Source organism: Temnothorax americanus, unplaced genomic scaffold, assembly GCF_048541705.1.
Source record: "Temnothorax americanus isolate GAGA-0224 unplaced genomic scaffold, ASM4854170v1 Scaffold155, whole genome shotgun sequence".
Lineage (NCBI taxonomy): Eukaryota > Metazoa > Arthropoda > Insecta > Hymenoptera > Formicidae > Temnothorax > Temnothorax americanus.
Genome location: NW_027509292.1, coordinates 161,066 through 185,336, shown reverse-complemented (window position 1 = coordinate 185,336; position 24,271 = coordinate 161,066). Strand labels below are relative to the sequence as shown.

The 24,271-nt window shown below is 40.8% G+C and overlaps 1 protein-coding gene and 1 long non-coding RNA gene across 6 annotated transcripts in view; both read left to right on the top strand.

Annotated features, from left to right (window-relative positions):
- LOC143895367 (uncharacterized) overlaps positions 1-18,433 on the top strand; it is a 42,191-nt gene extending 23,758 nt beyond the window's left edge. Inside the window, exons 1-2 of one of the 5 annotated variants that reach the window (XR_013256298.1) lie at positions 9,820-9,895; positions 18,180-18,433. This is a non-coding gene — a long non-coding RNA (uncharacterized LOC143895367). Of the gene's footprint in view, positions 1-1,922; positions 6,067-8,945; positions 9,073-9,819; positions 9,896-17,403; positions 18,052-18,179 lie in introns of those variants that run through there. The other 4 variants (XR_013256299.1, XR_013256297.1, XR_013256296.1 and 1 more) reach the window with 4 other exon arrangements.
- Positions 18,434-18,641: 208 nt separating this feature from the next.
- LOC143895370 (uncharacterized) lies at positions 18,642-21,932 on the top strand. Its single transcript, XM_077402434.1, has 4 exons — positions 18,642-19,444; positions 20,868-21,159; positions 21,248-21,452; positions 21,520-21,932. The coding sequence occupies exons 2-4, from the start codon at positions 21,139-21,141 to the stop codon at positions 21,639-21,641; spliced, it is 348 nt and encodes a 115-aa protein (XP_077258560.1). The 5' UTR covers positions 18,642-19,444; positions 20,868-21,138; the 3' UTR covers positions 21,642-21,932.
- Positions 21,933-24,271: the final 2,339 nt, after the last annotated feature.

Genomic DNA, 24,271 nt, shown 5'->3' with positions numbered 1-24,271 from the left:
AAACAAAACTTAATTTCTTCTCCTATTTTAGCTTTCCTAATAGAAAAAGGGGAATTTATTCTTGATACTGGCGCTTCAAATCACGGTTTGGGCGCGGTACTTTCTCAAATTCAGGATGGTAGGGAGAGGGTCTTAGCTTATTATAGTCGGGTTGTGAGCAAGTCTGAAAGGAACTATTGCGTAACTCGTCGGGAGCTGTTAGCTTTGGTGGAGGCTTTGAAGACCTTCTATCACTATTTATATGGACGTGAATTCTCGGTTAGAACGGATCATATTTCGTTACGCTAGTTGATGTCTTTTAAGAATCTAGAAGGGTAGTTAGCACGTTGGATGGAACGCCTACAACAATTTAATTTCGTAGTCAAGCACCGAGCAGGAAAGGTGCACGCAAACGCTGACGCGTTGTCTAGGCGTCCATGTGCGGAAGGAAACTGCAGATATTGTGATAAAGTAGAGATAGGGGAAGAAAGTATTGTAAGGGGACATGTTAGAAGAATAATCTTCAAAGAAATTGAATCTGCGGACTGGAAAAGAATGCAATTGGAGGATCCTTCAATTGTAGAAATTTATCGTGGAAAAGAGGAGAATAGGCGATTTCTTCGTCAAGAAATAGCTCAGAGAAATTCGACTGCTAAGGACTATTGGCTCCAATGGGATTTCCTGGTGATTAAAGACGGGATTTTGTGTAAGAAATGGGAGTCTCCAAATTTATGTTCCGTTGTTTTTCAAACTATAGTTCCTGGAGAAATGATTTCGCGAACTTTAGAAGAAGCTCATGATTCTTCCACAGGTGGCCATTTTGGTGTCAATAAGACCTTAGAGAAGATCCGGAAACATTTTTATTGGGCTATCTGTAAGCAGGATGTCGAACATTGGTGTAGGACTTGTAAAGTTTGCGTTTCAAAGAGAGGGACATCTGATAAAAGAAAGTCTTCTATGCAAATTTACAATGTCAGGGCGCTTTTCAAAAAAATTCAAATGAATGTTCTTGGTCCTTTTCCAACTTCTTCTTCGGGAAATAAATATTTGTTGGTGATTACGGACTGTTTCACGAAATGGGTGGAAGCTTTTCCGCTTGGAAATATTAGGGCTAAAACGATTGCGGAAGTTTTCTTGAGTCAAATGGTTTCTAGATACGGCATTCCTTCGGAATTACATACTGACCAAGGAAGAAATTTTGAATCTCGATTATTCGTGAAACTAACTCAGTTATTGGGAATTAAAAAAACAAGAATTACTCCATTTCACCCTCAATCCAATGGTCAGGTGGAATGTCAACATCAGACGTTGTTAAATTATCTGGCAGTTTGTTGCTGAAAATCAACGAGGTTGGGATCGTTAGATTCCATTAGGGTTGTTGGCGTATAGGTCTTCTAAACATGAAACTACTGGTTTCACTCCTTCTGAATTGCATTTAGGTCGGGAGTTAAGATTACCCTTGGATCTACTTCGCGGACATCCTCCTGGTTCTGAGACTATTCCTTCGGAAAGAGAATATTTCCGTCACTTGAAAGGAAAAATGGATCTCATTCATAACATTGTATGTCAACGTATGGAAATTAAGTCTCAAAAAGCCAAAGCGCTTTATGATCGGAAGAATGGACAATTGTGCTATGAGCCTGGGCAAAGGGTCTGCTTATTTAATCCTCGAAGAAAAATGGGAGTAACTCCTAAGTTACAAAGTAATTGGGAAGGTCCTTTTGAAGTCGTTAAAAGAATAAATGATGTTGTTTATTGCATTCGTAGGTTTAAACGGCATAAGAACAAAGTCGTTCATTTAGATAGATTAGCTACTTTTTATGAGAGGTAATTCCTTTCAAATCACGATTTTCATTCGGAGCGCGGAGCCCGAAAAATTTCAATTTATTTAATTAGTTTTTAGGTTTTTAAGAAAAAAATATTTTTGTTGTTGTTACTTTCAGCTACTTCTCTGAGAAGATGGTGCCGAACAACATCAGGCGAAGATATTAGCTGAAAGAAGACCGCCTTGCCCACGGTTTTTGATCGTGGTTTTTCCGTGGGACTTAGGGCAAATGCCAAGGCGGGGACTGGGGAGTCTTGCGAGACGCAGGGTCCACGAAAGCTTCCCCCTCCAGTCCGAAGACTCTCAAGAGGACAGCGCTGGTAACAGAAGGAAAGCCGACGTTGAAGAGGTTCACACGTGGAAAGAAGCGTTTTTGGATTGAAGGAAGAAACGAAGTTCGTTAACTCGCAGCTTAGCTCGAGGTAGAGCAGGAAGCGTTTCAAGTTCCCGGAAATCTAAGAAAAAGAAACTGCTTGTAACTTTCCTCTAGTTGTCGGGACGACAACTTAAGGAGAGGGGGACAATGTTACGCCCGTGCTGGACACTGAGTAGAGAAGTCGCGGAAAGCTGTGAAGCGCGCTCCTTGACAACGGGAGTTTGTTGATGGATTTATTGATTTTTGGTCTGGCGGATTTTTGGAATCCGCACGCGTTCTGTTTTACGAGTTTGGAATAAACGCATTTCTTAAGTTCTTTTGAGTTTTTTTCCTTTTGCGAGTTCCGCGAAATACGTGCGCGAGTGTGGAGTGCGCGATAGTGTTACGGCGGCGAGCTTACTCGACGAGAGTAACAATATCTTCACGTTTCAGAATAATTTATCGAAATTCAGTAAAGCGATACCCGTACCTAATCAAGAAGCGAATACGATTGCAAAAGAATTTGTCACGAAAATAATCTTCGAATACGGTATTCCCGAAAAAATACTGACTGACCGAGGAACGAATTTCCTTAACGAGATATTTAAAAGCACATGTAAATTATTGAAGATCGAAAAGATTCAAACAACGGCGTACCATCCTGAGAGCAATGGAGCATTAGAACGCTCTCATAGGACATTAGTGAAATACTTGCAACATTATATTAACGCGGACCAGATAGACTGGGACGAATGGACGCCATACGCAATGTTCGCGTATAACACGACGCCACACACGGCGACCGGGTTTACACCCTTTGAATTGGTATACGGCCACCGAGTGACACTACCAACGGCACTGGTGCAATCACCGAAACCAACGTATACTTATGACGATTACGCGCAAGAGCTAAAAAAAAATTAAGAGCGACACAACGAGTTGCAAAGGAACATTTGCGAAACAAAAAATCTAAGGCCATGGAGACGTACGATAAGAAGACTAAAGAAATCAATTTCCGAGTGGGAAACAAAGTTCTCTTGCACGACGAAACGGTGCGTAAAGGGAGATCGAAAAAATTAGAATCCCCGTGGATAGGATCGTACGTCAATTACACGATCAAAAAGGGACGGAAAACCACGCGAGTACACGTAAACCGTTTAAAGCCCTTTATAGAACAGTAAAAAGCGCAAAAGAACAAGCAATAGAAAATAGGCGATTGAAAGTAGGCAATAGAAAGTAGGTGATAGAAAGTAGGCGATAGAAAGTAGGCGATAGTAAAAAATAAGAAAAATAAGATAATAAGTACTTACCAAATATCAAGCACGGCGGACCATCCGCACCACACGTCGACCGGTGGTCACATCCACCGTGACCTCCAAAGGCTTGATGAGCACCCATTTGCCCGGGGGTGTTAAGGCCGCCTTCACGTAAAAGGGAGAGGGGCGAGCGAGACGAGGAGGGCTCCGCACGCGCACTAGTAGGCACACCACGCAAACTTACGGCACCCGCTCGCGCCGCCCTTAGCCAGTACGACCGCATACAGGCGTCGCAAGACGCCGGCGCGAAGTACAAATTGCACTGAATGCACCTCATTTTGATGGTGTCGTACAAATTAACGAGTTAATAAAAGTGCTCAGGGCTACGTCTCAAGAGCAACTAAACGCGCGATGAGGGAAAAAACGCAAGAAGAAGGCATAACCAAGCCAAGATAAAAATTCGAAGAAAGGTAACATGAGTCCTTATCTTACAGGACGCTGATCGTCGTCCAGCACTTCGCGAAAAAAAGCGAAACCCGAGACAGCACCATCGTACGAGATACGACAATTCAGCAGCGAGCCGGGAATATACTTTGAGAGAACCGGACAATTGCAACAGGTAGAAGCTACATGGAAACTAGCGATCAAAATCGACGTAGCAGCCCTAGGAAACCGATATCACCAACTTCAGGAATTTCTACGGCAAACCGAAGAGTTATGCGAAACGATAATCGCAAAGGACACGCAACGGGCGTGCAAAAACATTCTCCATACGATAGAGAAAGATAACGAAAAATTAACGCAATTATTAACGCGATTACAGTCTATATATAAAACAAACAATAATAAATGAGGTTTAATAGATGCGATCGACATGATCAGCAAAACGCTGTTCGGCACTATGGATGCCGACGAGGCAAAACACATACAGGAGCAGCTTGAATTGATACAAAATCAGCAACAGACTCTACGGCACACCGCGAAAAGTCAATTAAAGGTGATAAATGCCACAATAGGCCACATGGAGGCCTTAGAAAAATCGTTATATCATAACGAGCAACTGCTGACGAACGTCACGACACGGATACAGCTGGACACAGCACTGTACGCCAGAAGAGAAGAAATAGACGAACAGTTATTAATACTAACTACAATTACGGAGGATCTAATAGAGGACGTGAAAGACACGATAGATTACCTCACATATTCGCGAGAAGGAGTTATACTCACTCGTTTATTACCGATAGAAAAAATAATAACAGAATTAAAAAAAGCGACGTTACAATTGACGCGAGGATCTCATTTCTTATTTAAAGTTAGACTAGAAAATTGGAACGATATACAAAGCTACGTAGAAATTAACACGTATTACGATAACCCGAACATTTATACAATAATCAAATTTCCCGTGGTAGCATATCCCGTGTACGAAATAATAAGAACGACACCATTACCTGTCCACAACCACGCGAATATTTTTACATTTTTAAGAATTACTCACAACATATTAGCGATAGATAAAGAGAATCATAATTATATAACGCTAGAGGAACGCGATTTAAAGGATTGTAAACAAAATGGAATAAAATACATATGTAACCGAAACTACCCGGTATACTTTATAAAAGCCGACGCACCATGCGAGGTGCAAGGTTAATGTAAAAACGCCACGATATGTAAACACCTGCGAGAAACGTCAAATAATGTCAAACGTAACCTTATGGATAACATTAAGCGAACCACAAACGTGGCTATTCTCAACACCAAAAAAGCAAAAGCTAACGATTCAATGTAACGATCAGGCGGAACAAAAAGTAGAAATCGAACGAACAGGAAAACTAAGTATAAACGAAAATTGCAAACTAACCACACTCGACATTATTATAAAAACAAAAAGACAAACGACTATGAAACAGATAGAAATACACTTAGCAGATTTTAACCTGACGCTAACAAACAAAAATAAAAATACTAACGAACAAGCAAAAAAAGAAATTAGATTAGAATTTGTAATTAGGAATCCGAACAAATTAATAGAATTAAGCCTAGACATAACCGACATAAATAAAGAGTTGGAAAAATCCCAAGACACCCTAATAAAAAATCCCTATGTCATATATCCCGTAGGATCGACACTTACGATAATAATAATACTAAGCGTAATAGGAATAAGTATCTATGTAACAAAAAGAAACATGAAACGAGCAAGCGCCCGACCGCAAATACAGGGCGACTCAGCGATGTTATACTAGAAAATAAGGAAAATGTAACCGCAGAAAAAAATAAAAAAAATAAACCACTCTAATGGAAATAGAAATAGGATAAGCAACAAAAAATTGTAACGAAAACTACAGACCGTAGTTTCCTTCTCTCAAAGGGGGAGGGATGTTGCGGCCCCAATTAATGTAATAATAATTAAATAAGAATAGTATTAAGAAAGATCGAGAAGAACAACAGGGAACGCGACCGTAAAAGCCCGAAAGAATTACGCAAAGCCGAACCAGCAAGAGATGAGTTGCGCGATCGGCCCACATACAATCGAGCAACTCAGCGATATCGAAGGACAGAACGAGGATACAAAAGGAAGCGACAAAAGGAGACGAGAGGGCAATGTGAGTCAGGGAGCAGAGCAGTAACGGGCATTTCTTGTAACCAAAGTTAATTAAAGTTATCGTTTTTATTTAAAAGTGCCGTGTACAGTCATTCCGCCTCCTCCGTGGATAAAAAGATCCCCGGTGTCCTTATTCCAAAAAGGGGCACAACACTATTATCAAGACTGGACGAAGAGATAAAGTGGCCAGATGGAAATGACGCCATTCTTGTAACATCCCAAAAATTCGAGGCAAAACAAGGTATAAGAAAATGTATCGGAGTAATAGACGGTACACATATCGCCATTCGACAGCTTTGTTGATCACCCTAGAGACTATTGCAACCGGAAAAGGTTTTTCTCTATAGTATTACAAGGTGTTGTAGATGCAGATATGAAGTTCACGAACATTTACTGTGGAGAACCGGGTTCGCTGCACGATGCCCGTATTTTAAGAAGGTCGTTACTTTATGATACTGCTCAAAATGACTTTGAAAATATTTTCCCTAATAAAACGTGTATAATAGGAGATTCAGCCTACCCATTGCTACCGTAGCTCGTACCACCATTCAGAGATAACGGCCATTTAACAGCACAATAGTCTGAATTCAATTTCTTGCACTCTTCGACACGGATGGCAGTTAGAGAGAGCGTTTGGCTACTTAAAAGGCCGTTTCCGTCGTTTAAGATTTTTAGAATTACTTGATATTCAATTCATTCTAAAATTAATAACAGTCGCTTGTATTATGCATAACATTGCTATAAAAGAATATGATGAGAACGAATTCTTTGCTGATGACATTAATAACTTTCTTGTAGATAATGCCGCGGATGACAATTACAAAATTAATAATTTACATGTTAATAGAAGTAGGAATCAAATAATAGATCGAAGAATGCAGATGTTCCGCGAGCTGTTTCCAGAATAGTTAAAAACTTTGCATATATCATAATTTTTCTGTTTACTTTTGCTTCCTCATAGAGGAAGCTTTGTTTTCATAAACTTCTTATATGGATCTTTGATCGCATATTGATGAAATATGCACAAAGCGTCCACACAGTTTAGCCAGAAAATACAAAGAATCATCAGTTTATTTCAAATAAACGTTTTACACACACAGGACGTTAAAGACAAACAGATGAGATGTTACAAACAAAAGACAATTACGGACATAGTTCACGGTTCTATTTTATATACCCGTAATGCGATAAATAAACTTTTGATGGTTAATCGCGAAGAGACGCTAAATACAAGTTTTCTAACACATATAAACATATAAAATTAGATCTAATCAACCAAATGTTAATGAATTATATAATAAAATAGGGGTAGAAGAAACCAAAGAAAAGATTGTTTTTTGAGTTTTTGATGCCAATGTGTTGCTTATGTTCTAAAACGTCGAAAAATCACTTTTGAACAAAATGTCTGTGTGTATGTATGTACGAGAGCAAGTCAGTAAATAAGTCGCAAACGTCAGTTTTCCTTATACCGTTTTAAATTACGAGCACATTTTGCCAGCAGATGGCAGCATATGGTTGCGACTTATTTACTGACTCACCCTAGTATGTGTGTGTGTATCCTTTTTTTGTTTATGGTATAAATTCCGTAATTTTTTAGATATCGGGATGTATTTTTTTTAATCGATAAAGTATCATGTAAAAAAGGTTGAGATTGAATTTGACGATGATCGGTAAAGCGGTTCTTTTTTAATAAAATTTAGAATTATGGTAGAAATGTTTGTGGTTGTTCTAACTTCCGCAAATTTGGAGATATCGATCTATTTCTAATTTTATTATATTTTTCAGTCTTTTTTACCCCTATTTCATATTTTATATAATTCTTTAAGATTTGGTTGATTAGACCCAGCTTTATACGCAATCAAAGGTCCTTAATTTTTAGAAAAATGTCTGTAATAGCCCTAACTTTCGCAAATTTTAAGATATCGGTCTATTGCTTCCTTATATTTTTTTAATTTTATTATATTCTTCAGTCTTTTTTTTCTATTTCTATTTCATATATAATTTTTTATATTTGATTTATTCCAAAACAAAATTTAAGTATAATTAAAGAAAGTTAAGGAAGGATAGAGGAAGATAGACTTTCAAGAAAGAAGCAAGAAGAAGATGCAACTTGTAAATTTTATGAAAAAATTTGAAAAAAATTGTGCAAATTAGAAAAATTTGCACTTGGCTTCCTCATTAAATTAAATTTGTGCAAATTAGAAATTTGCACTTGGTTTTCTCATCAAATTGAGATGTACGATTTAGAAATTTACACATAGTAAAGTCACAATTTTGATGAGAGAGAGTAGGAAATTAGCAAATTGAATCCACAAAGTACGTGCTACGTGCGAAAAGCTTTTTCTATGAGAAAACCAAACTAAAAATTATACATCTAATAAAATACAAAATTCCTCATAGAGGAGCTTTGAGCGCGTAGCAATACGTTGTGGATTTAATTTGCTAAATTTCTACTTTCTCTCAATTAAAATTGTGACTTTGCTATGTGCAAATTTCCAAATCGCACATCTCAATTTGATGAGGAAGCCAAGTGCAAATTTCTAATTTTTTAACTTGGAATAAAACTAAAAAAAAATAAAAATTTGTATACTTTGATAAACATGGTATTCTTATTTATTCCTACCACAGCCTTTACAAACATCTCTATATAAAATTAAATATTTTGGTATCTAAAAAAACTTTTTAGATTATGTCTAATGACTTACACTTCCGCAACATTAATTTATTACATTTATTGTAATAAATGATATGGTAAACAAATTTCAATATTTATATTAATCAAAATATAAAATGTTAATCGTTGAAAAAAGGCTCTGTTGGTAATTTAATCGTGAAGGAAACCGGGCTAAATAAGAGCCATTTGCTGTTCACGGTGCGAAAGATTTATTCAATCAATATTTATATGTTTGTATGTTTCAGTTTCAGTTCAGACCATCTTCAGCATCTAACAAAATTCACAAATAGTAGCAGTAGCAGTAGCAGTAGCGGCAGCGGCAGCGGCAGCGGCAGCGGCAGCGGCAGCGGCAGCGGCAGCGGCAGCGGCAGCGGCAGCGGCAGCGGCAGCGGCAGCGGCAGCGGCAGCGGCAGCGGCAGCGGCAGCGGCAGCGGCAGCGGCAGCGGCAGCGGCAGCGGCAGCGGCAGCGGCAGCGGCAGCGGCAGCGGCAGCGGCAGCGGCAGCGGCAGCGGCAGCGCAGCGGCAGCGGCAGCGGCAGCGGCAGCGGCAGCGGCAGCGGCAGCGGCAGCGGCAGCGGCAGCGGCAGCGGCAGCGGCAGCGGCAGCGGCAGCGGCAGCGGCAGCGGCAGCGGCAGCGGCAGCGCAGCGGCAGCGGCAGCGGCAGCGGCAGCGGCAGCGGCAGCGGCAGCGGCAGCGGCAGCGGCAGCGGCAGCGGCAGCGGCAGCGGCAGCGGCAGCGGCAGCGGCAGCGGCAGCGGCAGCGGCAGCGGCAGCGGCAGCGGCAGCGGCAGCGGCAGCGGCAGCGGCAGCGGCAGCGGCAGCGGCAGCGGCAGCGGCAGCGGCAGTGGCAGCGGCAGCGGCAGCGGCAGCGGCAGCGGCAGCGGCAGCGCAGCGGCAGCGGCAGCGGCAGCGGCAGCGGCAGCGGCAGCGGCAGCGGCAGCGGCAGCGGCAGCGGCAGCGGCAGCGGCAGCGGCAGCGGCAGCGGCAGCGGCAGCGGCAGCGGCAGCGGCAGCGGCAGCGGCAGCGGCAGCGGCAGCGGCAGCGGCAGCGGCAGCGGCAGCGGCAGCGGCAGCGGCAGCGGCAGCGGCAGCGGCAGCGGCAGCGGCAGCGGCAGCGGCAGCGGCAGCGGCAGCGGCAGCGGCAGCGGCAGCGGCAGCGGCAGCGGCAGCGGCAGCGGCAGCGGTAGCGGTAGCAGTAGTAGTATAATTTTATTGCTTTCCTCGTAGGGTTTACAATCTTGTACACTATGGCGTTTTATAGGGACGTACCCAACCCTGTACAAAAATTTTAACCTACATCTTTATTCTAATTACATAATTCACCCCCTCGCGTCCTGGTCATGTTGCGGCCCATGTTGTAGCTTTTACAAACTTACATCCTCCCTCCCTTCCTCGTCCACTACCCTTTCACTCTCTACCTCACCGCCCCATTCGCCTCGGCTTCCCTTCCTATCTTACTCTTTCTCCCATTTCTCCCTCTCCCCGTCCCATCTCCACTCTCCATCGTCCATCCAAATCCCCCCATCCGCAATCCTAACCTTTCCTCCCTTTGCTCTCTCCTCCCTCGCCTTCTCCACAATCCTCCACCTTGCTCCCCCCGTGTGTTTACGTATGTGTGTGTGTATCCCCTGCCACTCTTTTCTTTCTCTATTACTTACAATACATAATACATAATTACAATACTTAATTCCTCTCCTCGCGTTCTGGCCATGTGCGGCCTTTTACATCGCCTTCTCTTTTTTTTCCTTCTGCACCGCCCTCTCGTCTTCTTTATCCGACCGCACTTCTCTCTCTCTCTCTCTCTCTCTCTCTCTCTCTCTCTCTCTCTCTCTCTCTCTCTCTCTCTCTCTCTCTCTCTCTCTCTCTCCCTCCCTCGATCTCTCACAATACGAACTCGCTTATTGTTACGCTAACTTCTAGAGCTGTTCGCGACGTAGTCATTGCTAAAAAGCGAGCTAAACGTGTACTTAGACAGAGCGAGGTGTGCGGGGGCAGTTCTGATCGCAATATACATGTAAATGAGTTCTTGTCTAGGGCTACATATGATCTTCTGCAGCAAGCGGAATGTGCTGCAAGAGAAAAATTATATAAGTATGTCTGGGTAAGAGATGGTCGCATATGTGTCAGGCGTGCGAATGGCGATCCTATTATCTTTATTGACAATGTTTCTGATCTCGTTAAACTTATTTGACCAATCAGACCTAATACATTAAGTGTCGACTGTTCTAATGGCGGGCTATTGCACTTTCATGTAGCGCAATTTAATGCAAATTCCCTTCGTGGACACATAGAATTTATTCGTTTACATTTTAATACTGGTTTCCATCACATTATTTCTGTATCAGAAACGTGGCTCAATGAAAGTGTATCCGATCAACTTGTAGCCCTGGAGGATTATTTTTTGATTCGGCATGACAGAGTTGGTCGTATGGGAGGAGGGGTAGCATGCTATGTACACAAATCACTTAAGCTAAATCTTATTGCTACCTCTGCTAATACCTGTAACAATGCGCCGGAATATCTTATCTTTGAGGTACGTCTGCCGCATGGCGAATCAGTTCTATTCGCGTCTATTTATAGAAGACCTAAAGGCCTGCTCTTGCATGACTTTGTTGAGTCGCTTACTAGTCATTCACATCTTTATAAAAACATTATTATTAGTGGAGATTTAAATTGTAATCTGTCGTCGTCTAATTATGAATCGAATTATTTGCGTGAACTTATGTATAGCTTGTCGTTGCATATTGTAGATTCTGAACCTACTTATCATACTGCGACTTCAGACTCATGGCTTGATGTTTTGGTTGTGGATGATGCTGACAAAGTTTTATCTTTTACGAAATCTCAGAGTCCTTTTATTGCGGGCCATGATCTAATCGAATTGTCTTTGTCACTGGGCTCAGGACCGATATCTAAGCGCTCTATAACTCGACGTAACTACGGAGGCATTGATCATACTGAGTTCTTGGATTACCTCAGGACCATTGCTGGTGTGGTGCAGACTGCTATTGGTGATGGATCTGAGGTTAACGTCGACGGATTCTGTGATGTTTTGTCTGGAGGCTTACTTGAGGCACTCGACAAATTTGCTCCTAATCGTGTGTTAGTCATTAAAAGGCCTCCAGTACGGTGGCTTACTACTGATATTAAAACTCGTATCCATACTCGAAATCAGCTATTTAAGCAGGCAAAAAGATCAAATAATCTTCTTGACTATGCTACTTACAGACTTTTTCGTAATCAGCTGAACGTAGATATCAAACGAGCCAAAAGTCAATTTCATTTTGACATTCTTAAAAACATCGCAGACCCCGCGAAACTTTGGAGAGAACTTGCTTTACTTGGTCTTGTCAAATCTACTTTGGTTTCTCCACTTCACTTTTTCACTCCTGATCAATTAAACTTATTTTATGTATCAGTTTCTGAAACTCAGTCACCCAGCTCATATGATGACTTTATCTCTGCTATTAATTCGGTTACTCGTCCCTCACATTATCCTGAGTTTGTATTCTCTGCTATAACACCTGACATTGTCCTTCGGCTTATTTCTGAGCAACCTCGTCATTCTTATTCATCAGGGTCTGATGGCATACCACTTTATATTCTTCATATGGCTTGGCCTATTATATCATTGTGTCTAACAGCTTTATTCAATCGCTCATTAGAGACTTCTTCGTTTCCGTCCCAGTGGAAGCGAGCGCTTATCCGCCCTTTGTCTAAGATACGTATCCCTTTGTCCCCGTCTGATACCAGACCGATAGCCAATCTGCCAGAACTATCTAAATTATTAGAAAGAATTGTAGCTTCACAGATTTCAGTTTACTTAACCAAATATAATCTTATGAACCCTAGACAGTCTGCGTATCGCTCGGGCCACAACACCCAGTCTGCGCTTCTGCGTATTTGTGATGATATTAAAAAGGCAATCGACAATGGCCTTCTCGTGATCATGATCCTCTTTGACTTCAGTAAGGCGTTTGATACGGTCCCGCATCTTCGACTTCTTATTAAACTCAAGATCTTAGGATTCTCAGACTCAGTTCTTTTATGGTTATATTCATATCTTACAGGCCGTTCTCAGTCTGTGGTGGATGATGCGGGATGTCTTTCGGCTTGGTTGTTGATGCTTAGTGGTGTGCCTCAGGGATCTGTACTTGGTCCTCCATTGTTCTCCCTCTACATCAACGATATTGGTAAAGTCTTGAACTACTCTGAGCATATGATTTTTGCTGATGATATCCAGATATATCGCCTAAGTCTACTCTCCGATCTACTTCACAATCTTAAGCTAATCTCTCAGGATGCTAATGCCATCTTTAATTATGCAAAGGAGAATGGTCTTAATCTGAATCCTGCTAAGTCTAAGGTGATTATATTTGGCAGCAGGGCCAATGTTAGCAATATAGATCTCAATCTTCTTCCACCGATAATGGTTAATCAGATACCCTTACCATATGTGAGTGAGGTGAAGAGCTTGGGAGTCTTTTTCGAGTCTGATCTTTCTTGGAGAAAACATATCTTATTTGTCTCGCAGAAGGTCCATGGTGCTTTATACAAGTTAAGATTTAACCGGAATTCTCTCTCCACTGAGTTGAGGATCAAGCTTGTTATGACTCTGGTTCTACCCCATATTGATTATTGCTGTTTGGTTTATCATGGCCTGAGTGGTGATTTGAATAGTAAATTGCAGAGACTGGTTAACTGTTGTGTCAGATTCATCTACAACTTGCGGCGTGACGAGCATATAACGCCGTTTCGACGTCGCCTCGGATGGCTTTCAGTGGAGAACAGAAGACTGTATTTTATCGGGTGTCAAATGTATCGTATTGTTTACATGAATTCGCCTGTGTATTTACGTGAACTTTTCACCCCACTTGATCCACTACTAAGAAGATCTGACAGACTGACCACTTCTTCTCATGTTTTCCACATTCCCTTACATAGAACAACTACCTACAGGAACTCCTTCCATCTTTCGTCCATTTATTTTTGGCATGCTCTTCCTGTTCAAATTACATCGGCGTCTTTGTTTTCAATCTTTAAAAGTCTTCTTCGTGCTCATCTGTTCTCTTCTGAATTTGAGTGTTACGTGTACTGGTCGGGTCGTACTTGCTGGGTTTAGTATTAGGGTTGGTTTTAGTTTTAGTTTTATTTTTAGTTTTTTTTTAAGTTAATTTTAAGTATCATTATGTTACTCACTTAGTGATGTATGCGGAAGTAATGCTTATATTTTTTTGTAGTTTGTATACTGTTCTTGCCCTTTAGCTTATGCTCGGGCATATAAATATATCAATCAATCAATCAATCTCTCTCTTCCTCTTCTCCCCTCCTTCCTCTTTCTCCTTCCGTCACCGTAGCACCTTGGTCAAACCGCCCTCCTCCTCTTCTCTCCCCTCTACGAATTCATTTCAACCCTCCTACCCGACAACAAAATTAAAAAAAGTAAAGCAATTTCAAATTTTAACATAAAAATGGCGATTAACTCGAAAACATCGCATTTTCGGACCTATGTTTGTATTAACTTTTTTTCTTGTTTTTGGTTCCCCATTTATCTATCGAGCGATTTACCTCGACTTACGGTACACCCTGTATGTTGCCCTATCTAGACCAGAGGATGATACTACTTGTGGCTCATCTTGGATGCATTCCATTTTATGCATAATGCATCATTTATCCATGTTTAACGTTCGGTGAACAACAAGGATAAATGATGCATTATGCACATCGTGCGTGAAACAAAATGTACTCCTAGTGAGTAGTGTATGTACACTACTCACTAGGACAAGCCACATGTAGGATTATCCTCTGGTCTAGACAGGGTATAAGCATGCACTTTCAAATGTGAGGCATGAAATAAATAAAACAGATATCGAAAAATATGTGTAATTTAGAAGAATTTACCCTTGGCAAGTGACAAAATCAATACCTAGAGGTGCATGAGATAAAATTTATGATATTACATTTCCATACAAATTAAATGCCCAAAGCCATCACATTCATATGAAGATGACTGGAAAGACATTTTTACAGTAATGTATATTATATACGGTATAGAGACCGAGGATTTCTAATATTAGTTTTTAATAGTACTTTATAATCAAGCTCTGAAAGTTTATCAGCTATTGATACCCATACTTCGTGTACGGGCGCAGCTAATTTTTCAGCACGACGGAGCTCCGGCTCATTTTAGTCGTCAACTGCGCGAAATATTAAACGCGCGTTTTCCGGATAGGTGGATGAGTTGTGGTGGTCCAATCGCCTGATCGGCACGGTCGCCAGATTTAAATGTATTAGACTTTTTATATGGAGTCATATAAAAAGTCTAATCGAGCAGCGGCGTAATGGTGGAAAAAACGAGGTACGTGAAGCTATTGTTGCGGCCTTCGATACTATTACGCCGGACATGGCACACCGTGCGACGCGCAATATTGTACGAAGGGCCGAACTCTGCATACGAGAGAGAGGACGCCACTTCGAACAATTTTTGCATTAAATAATGAGAGTGGATTAGGTCTACCGAGAAAACCACTATAAAAAAAACGCACCAAGCTATCTACCGCAAGGTGGTGTGGAAATGATAGCGAATCATTTTCCTGCCATCGAAAAAAGCGAGAGGCTAAGAGCCAGCGCACGTACATTGCCGTAGTATCTTACGCCTTACGTACAGAAATTACGTACGAGAATGTTGCGTTACGCGGCACGTACGCAGCAAAAAATCGTGTATAATTTCATTGTGTTACCAAAATTTAATTATTACTTTAATGTAAAATACACAAACAACAACTATGTTATTATTTTCTTAACATTTTTATATGTTACATTTATGTCAACGTGATAACTGATAACTTAACATTTTATGCGTATGTCATGTAGAAATTAAATATTATTTTGAGTTCTTTTAATACAATTATTTTTTAACAAATATAACGTCTTATGGTGCGTGCACCTGCGAGTAAAACTCTCGAGAGTAGCTCTCGAGATTGATTCTCGCAAATAAACATATTCCTGGAGAGTACCTAACGGAGAATGAATCGCAGCTCTCGGCGAGCGAACTTGTCAAGACCTACTTGCAAATTGACACGACGTTATTTTACTCTCGGAGATCAGTTCGCCAAGCTCGAACGGTGTTCGTATTTTGAGAGCTACATGTTGAGAGTAAAAATCGAGATGGCAAAAGTTTGTTCCTTTGATGACACAAAGGAATTTATTGAACAATACGGAAATCATGAACTATTGTGGAAAACGATACTTTATAACTACTGTGACAGAAATAAAAAAAATTTTAAATTTTTATGTTCTGCGAATAAAATGCGAAAAAAATTCATAATTTAAAGAATTAGGTAAGAATATTTTTAATACATTTTCTAATTACTTGGTCAATAATTAGTTACACTTTAGTTTTACATTGTTTGCACGTTTTAGTTACAGTGCTGAAATTAAATACATTTTTACATTGCGAATTAAGTACATTAAAAAAAAAAGGGAAATAAATATTTACATATAAAAATCTAGTATCAAGGTATTTCGCAAACTAAAAACTAAATAATAATATTGCACTATGTATTCCACTTCACAACTTGTAAGTCTGTAGAAACTTTTAATTGTTGGGAGTCTTCAATCTTAAGCTCTCTAATTTAGAGCACATCCGGCACCTGCGATCAATCCATTGCTTGACCCAGAAGGTCTTTTTGTTGTTATTTAACATCCTTTTTCTTTTTAAAATAATGCTAGCCACTATAGCAGCCGCAAGTTTTTTCGTTTACACGACATTATGATGTCACCATGCACTCTCAGACATCAACTAAAAAAATACGTAAGTGGATACGGTTTTGAGAGAACTCTCCGAAAGAATACTCTTCGGATTCTCGCGAGATGCTCGAGAGTTAATCTGACACTGTCCATTTGAGAGTAATTTTTCTGACATTGTACTCTTGCGAGCATCTCGTGAGAATCCAGAAAGTATTCTTTCGGAGAGTTCTCTCAAAACTGTGTCCACTTACGTACTTTTTTAGTCGATTTCTGAGAGTGGTGACATTATAATGTCTCGTAAACGAAGAGACTTGCGGCTACTATAGTGGCTAGCATTATTTTAAAAAGAAAAAGGGTGTTAAATAACAACAAAAAGACCTTTTGGGTCAAGCAATGGATTGATCGCAGGTGTCGGATCTGCTCTAAATTAGAGAGCTTAAGATTGAAGATTCCCAACAATTAAAAGTTTCTACAGACTTACAAATTGTGAAATGGAATACATAGTGCGATATTATTATTTAGTTTTCTGTTTGAAAAATACCTTGATGTTAGATTTTTACATGTAAATATTAAATATTTTTTTTTTTAATGTACTTAATTCGCGATGTAAAAATTTATTTAATTTTAACGCTGTAACTAAAACGTGCAAAGTATGTAAAATTAAGTGTAACTAATAAGAGAATGTATTAAAAATATTATTATCTAATTCTTTAAATTATGAATTTTTCGCACTTTATTTGCAAAACATAAAACTTAAAAAAACTTTTATTTCTGTCACAGTAGTATTCTACAATGGTTCATGATTTCCGCATTATTCAATAAGTTCCTTTGTGTCATCATGTAGCTCTCAAAATATACGAACAGCGTTCGAGTTTGGCGAGCTGATCTCCGAGAGTAAAATAACGTCGTGTCGATTTGCGAGTAGGTCTTAAAAAGTTCGCTCGCCGAGAGCTGCGATTCATTCTCCGTTATAGGTACTCTTTAGGAATATGTCCATTTGCGAGAATCAATCTCGAGAGCTACTCTCGAGAGTTTTACTCGCAGGTGGACACGCACCATTAAAGTTATTCTAACATAAACAAAAGTTAAAGTAAAGCTTGTGATAAACCTCGTAAACTTTGACATGCAAAATAATTAAATTTACTAAAATTAAATGTTTCTATTACACATAATTCAAACTAAACTAATTAATATTATCTAAGGCGTAAGACGCTACGGCAATGCCTATGCAATACGTGTGCTACCTACTGTTACTACGTTTACGCGAGCGCGTTACTTCTGTAGTAACTTACGATAATTCACTCGTTTACGCGTAGTAAATTATTGTAAGTTACTACAAAATCCCGTTTACGCGAAGGAATTATCGTAAGTTTAGTATGGGCTGGCTCTAATACTTTTTCGCCGCAGTGTATAACATCTGTCACTCGACGTTCGCCGCGCCGCGCCACGCCCCGCTCGCCGCTCGTCTCTCGACCCCCACCGCACACCGCGCGCCGGGCACCGTGCCAGCCCAGCCAGCCGCCGAGGCCCGCCTCTATCGCTCCTTGTGCGTTTATTCGCTCAGACGTTTTATTTAATAACTCGTATTGCGAATTTTGCAAAATGGTACGAGACTTTTTTTTTCAGTTTGACCCAATCTACCCCCCCTATTCGGGTGGTTACTTTTATTTCGAACACCCTGTATATATACACAAAAATGTAATTTTACTTAAAATATTTATTTTTTGTTACAGCCTGAAACGTTAAGCTCGTTGGTGCGGGCGGTATATAACGCGATGCGAGGGAGAGGCAGAGGCAGTGGCGGTGGCAGTGGCAGTGGCAGTGGCAGAGAAAGAGGTGGAGGTAGAGAAAGAGGCAGAGGCAAAGGCGAAGCTGGAGAAGAGAAAAAAGTCACGGGAATTCAAATTCATTATTATGAGAAATAACTTTTATATCATACGTACTTCTTTTAATTTACTTTGAAATAAAATAACAATATTAATATACATATAGGTAATATATTTTATTTATGCGTAGCTGTTCCTCTGACTTCTAAAAATTTTTTTCTTTTTTAATTAATAAAAATAGTATTACGTTAACAAATAATTTTTATGTTAGTAAATATTTATTTTGTTTTATTTACAATCTTTATATTTATAATTATATATTGTATATATATATATATATATATATATACATACATACATACATATATATTGTGACGTTGCGGCTCGCCGCATCGTCGCGGCGCCCCGCCGCCGTCACAAGACGCGGAATTTCGCGCCCAGGGACGGACCAGGGAGGCAACGGCGAGATCTCCAGGGGTCGTAATTAATTGCGTTTCCACGTTCTGATGACGTTCTTTTTTTTTGCAATGTAATACGCGCGGCACCTCACCCACACCACGGCAAACCTTCGAGGGAGTACGTGGCGAGGAAAATCAAGGACGATCGATGACCCGGGAGGGGTGGCAAACGCGGAAGCAGCAGAGATCGCGGGCTGGCGAGAGCAGCGCGGCAGGCGGGCGGCACGTACGGCAGCGACGGACGAGGCCGCCGATAGCGGGGCCCCAAGCGCATGGGTGAACACCCGGCTTCAGCAAAGGATCTCTACAAAACATCGACCTACGGGGTGACTGATCACCGCCCCAGGGTCAAACCGGAGACACACCGGCGAGAACCGAATTCCGTCCGCTGCTAAGGACAGAATTGAGGAGTCGCACGCCGCCGAGGGACCGCTGCACGCCCCCGAAGGATCTCGTATCGACAGCACTGCGCCGGGACACCGCGGGCTTGCAAGCTCGCGCCCGATTGGCTCGCGCGCCCCTCAGGAAGGGGTACCTTATCGATTCCGCAATCGAGCGGGTCTAGCGTTCTCACTCTCTGGTCGTCCGTCGGCGAGAATCGTTTTGTAAGATACGCGATAGCCACCCCGAGTCGGGTATTTCGATATTCGTATGGAGGATCGAGGATCGTGGTGGAAGGCGACGGCGAGGAGCCCAGGAGGAGGCGTATTCCCGGTGAGGTTGCCCGTAAATCGCGATATGTAAAGCCACGACACCGCCCTCCGGTACACGCTCTCGCTCGGGATAACGTCGGTTAAGATTGAGTGTACTTTCGCGATCGATAACGAGAGCGAAGGGCCTCGGGATGGTATCGTGGCCGCGGAACCGTGGTACAAGCGTTGTGGCGAATCCCTGGAGATCGCGATAGGCGTTAATGAGTTCGGTATCGCGAGTATATTGCGTTGTCCTCGCGACCTTGGTATACGGCCGCATACGGGCCGGTAGTTCGTCAATTGCGTTCCGTTTCTTCGCGTCGGGAAATTCTGATGTTCGAGCGTCGATGTTAGCGTATCGATCGGTGTTCGAATTTCGTTATTACGGGTTGATAATTGTGCTCTCGCGTTGAGAAACTTTGCGTCCGGTATTACTTGCGTTGCGTCCTATACTCGCGTTAAGAAATTACCGGCGTTCACACGCTTCGTGCGTTTAGATGTTAATTGCGTAGTTCTTCCTGGCGTTCCGTGGATATTAGAAGAGCACTTCGAGTCAAAGGTGGTGTGGCCTTCTCCACACCTGGCGCCCAACATTATTAGCGATATCGCGACTCGCTTGGTTGAATGACTCGGCGCCTCCCCGTTGCGCCCGAGTCGAATATCTCGCGTTAAGTTAAGATTATTGCGACAGAGTTTTCGTACGGTCCCGGACGTGGTTTCCACGCAATCCAAGCGTGACGTACCCTTATTTCGCGACATTTTGTGTTGAATCTCACTCTCGCGAGTGATATTAAGCGTCTTATTATTATTCATATTATTCATATCATATTATTAATCGTTTGAGAATAGAACCTTCAGCGGGTTTATTAGAGACCCAGTTAATACTCCGTGGGTGTCTCGCGTCCGCAGTAATATTAGTTCTGTTAAAGGAATCTCGACACCCCGCCACCGGCATTCTCGATTTAGTTATCGAAATTATCTTGTGTTTGATCGAAGCCGGATGGATAAACGTTGTTATTTTCCCGACAACCAGTACTCAATAAATATTATATTCTTTGTTATCTGACTGAGTATGAAATTAACGTGTCACCCCGCCGAGTGCCGTGCCGCCCTTCATTAACCCCGCCCGTGATTAGGTCAAGCTAGCCGATTCCACGCACCTCCACACTTCGTTTCGCGTCTCGTTTAGGTTTAGGTTTTCGCGGTCTCGTGGACGCGAAGGTACGCGTCTGGCGCCCAACCTTCGGAATATTTCGTGGAGTATCGGAGGTGCGAGGAAATCACTGGAGAGGCCAACCATCCCGCTCTCCTAAGTCCTTTTGATCCGGCTCACGTCCCGGAGTGGTCCGGGAGTGCAAAAAGTCGTGACAATATATATATATATATATATATACAATATATATATGTATATATATAATTTATAAATATTTATAAATGTAACGTAGCGCATCTCGTCGATTTGCCAACTCGAGATTCGGCACTCGGCGAGACACCGTACGCGATACCCGAAATGCGTGGCAACGTCGCATAGCCGGCGAAGCAGCTACGTCATAAGGCTCTGACAGACAGGACGCGTCAAGCGTCAAGCAGCGAGCAGCAACCAATCAGCGACACGATATGTTCTACGCCACTGCTGACGCGTCGCCCAAATTCAACTCTGTTAGATTTTGATGCTAGCAGCAAGCAGCAACAAGCGTCTTCGGTTCGAAAGGCAAAATGGAAGAATCAGATTATTATGTAAATCAATACGATTTATATAATTTTATATAATTCTTTCAAATTTGAAAAATTATTAAGAAATATATGTGAGAGATCTGAATTTCAGGTGTGTGGAATGTGTGGGAAAGTTATGGAAGGTGAGAGATGCAGTGAATGTCCCATTTTAGAAGATGAGGATGAAATATCCTTCGAGGAACTTCTCATCAGCGAAGTGTCAAGAAGACGCGAGCTGTGGGATCCTACAATAGAACTTAAATTAAGAACACCTGCAATAACCGCAAAATCGTGGGCTGCTATCGACGAGGCTTTAGGTACGTTTATTTAAAGTTCTTGTTCCGCCATACATTCATATATTCATATAATGATCTTCCTATGTAGGCATTTTACCAGGCACTGCAAAAAACGCTGGAAGACGTTGCGTGACGTCTATGCACGCAAACTGGCAGAGGAAAAAAAGTATGTTCCATCAGGGAGTGGTGCTTCTCAGACGTCGACTGTAAAATGGAAATATTTTGCTTCCCTCGACTTTTTGAAGCCAACCATCGGTTATCGGAAGTAATAAACGCATTTTTTTGTTTCTTTTATTATGTTCTCTACAAATTTTCATATTTTCTATTTTTCAGAACTTCCACGAATAAAATCTTGCCGCAACCTTCCTCATCAAATACGTCTGCAATGGATAGTAATAATGACGGTCATCAGTCTAGATGCTCGACACCGCATTCTGATGCCTCGTCAATACAATCAGCGCAGACGGTTGCAAAAATTTTTTTTTTTTTTTTTTTTTTTTTTTTCCCCAAAGGTTGTGCAAGTATAGATATTAACCTAACATATCTATTTAAGGATTAAAGAAACGTCGATTGAGCAGCACTGGATCCTCGGACACTGGGTTCGAAAATTCGTTATTAGAGGCAATCGAGAATCCAGCACCGTCCTTACCACTCATAGATGAGGTCGGAGCATTTTGTAAGTTTTTAGAAATGCGTTTGAGAAGTGTGGACATCCGGACGTATCGCAGAATGTCTCATAGCATAATGAAGACAATTATGGACCTCGAATCTGAACTACCAGAGTATGCAGGAGACGACTATTAATTTCTTTATCATAATATAGATATATATCTATATTCTCAAACGCATTTCTAAAAACTTGCAAAATGCTCCGACCTCATCCATGAGTGGTAAGGACGGTGCTGGATTCTCGATTGCCTCTAATAACGAATATATATATCATGTTTTTTTTTCAAATTCTAAAAATTTGGTGTTACGCATTAAGTGTGTGCTAATCGAATTTCGAGAAGCAATAACCTACTTATAAATTCATTTCTTTAAACTCGACAATAATACCTGTTCCATCACTTATTTAGGAATTACAATTGTATATAGTAAAAAGAAAGAAAAAGGAATTACATTTTGTACATAGTATAGGCTACATTATCATTATGTTTCTTTTTCTATTCAGTCCACAGACATCTCATATGTCATCATCCGTCGGAGAGATCCACTCAAAGGGAATAAGTCGAAATTAAGACATATCTTTATATTTTTATACAAGCAGAACACATTTATATCGTTCTTATGAAATTATATATATATATATTATTCAGTACACATAATGTATATATACTGTAATAAAATAAGAACACCAATTGATTAAAAAGAAGTAAATTATTTATTCATATATGAGAATACGTCTGACTTCCATGATAGCTGTAAGATGACTTAATTAAGCTAAAACTTAGGTAATTGAAGTACGTTGCTATGTAACAAAAGATCATCATAGATCTCACGCCCCTAACACACATAAATGCGTGTCACATTTTAACAATATTTACAACTATCACAGATTCCATTGCCACGGAACAGCACCTTCATGTAAAAAATAATTTTTAAATTCTTCGCGAATATTTGCGGCATATCGCGAATGCGCATGACCGCGCCTGCACGACCTATCCTAAGGAACGTCGAGGAAGTTTCCATTTGTCGCCATTGTCCTTCAATAATATGTTTCCATTTTCAGATATGGAGTCAGACAATTGTGGAGAACAATATCCAGGCTCTGTTAATCGAAAATTATGGAGTACAATTGTTTTTATAATTTTTTCTGCTGTTTCAACAGATGTAATTATAGGTTTTTGGCAAATTCAAAATCTTGCAGCCATGATGCCGAATGCATTTTCTACCACTCGTCTAGCTCGACTTAAACGATAATTAATATTTTCCGTTCTTTAGTTAGAATTCTTCCAGGATATGGCCTCAAAGTAAATTTATTCAGCTGAAATGCTTCATCAGCCACAAGCATATATGACAAAGGTGGTCTGTCAACGGAGTATACTGATGGCATTGGCACATTCAATTCATCCCGATGAAACATTTGGGCCATTACGGAATTCAAAAAAACTCCGCCATCACTATGCCGGCTTTGCGCACCAATATCAATAAGCATGAATCTATAGGAGGCCGAGACGATAGCCATGAGCACAATACTGTGAAATCCTTTATAATTGTAGTACGTAGAACCCGCATGACCTGGACACTGAAAAAACCTTATTTATTAAAGATAAAATAGCACATAAAATTGTAACGGCCAGTCTTTATCGAACGCGGACTGGTTTACGGGATCGGGAGTTCGATGAGAGGCCCAGAGACAGTAATTAATTTGCCATGGAATAGTAACATGCACTTTATTCAAGATTCGATATTACACGCACGATGGCCGCGGTATATTACATATTTCCGAAAAATTATAACCCAAGTGATACACGTCACGAAATTATGTTACCTTATCAAAAAGAAGAGTCGCGCTTCAAGTGATCTATTACAATTACAAAAAAGAAATGATATCTCTTTAAATTAGAGCGCCAATTACAGAGAGAACATGTATATTGCCTCAAAAAATAATTGTTGCACTACTTTGAAAAATCTTTACATTGTGTCAATTAGAAAAGAATGTATAATAACAATTTTATAAGATTAAAAAATTTTATTTAAATTTAACAAGGGAATACAAAATATTTAAATACAAAGTTATTTACATGTGTATTTTTTAATGGCCACAAAGAATTACAGAGGTAACAGTACAAAATAAAAATATTTTATTAAAATACATAAATTTTTCTTGTAAAAAAACT

What these genes read in the sequence shown, in the direction of transcription:
- LOC143895370 (XM_077402434.1), top strand. Translation starts at nt 21,139, where the DNA reads ATGGAAGAATCAGATTATTAT. An exon ending in TGGAAGAATCAGATTATTAT is followed by an intron (nt 21,160 to 21,247) that starts GTAAATCAATAC and finishes TCTGAATTTCAG; the next exon opens with GTGTGTGGAATGTGTGGGAA. An exon ending in TGCTATCGACGAGGCTTTAG is followed by an intron (nt 21,453 to 21,519) that starts GTACGTTTATTT and finishes CTTCCTATGTAG; the next exon opens with GCATTTTACCAGGCACTGCA.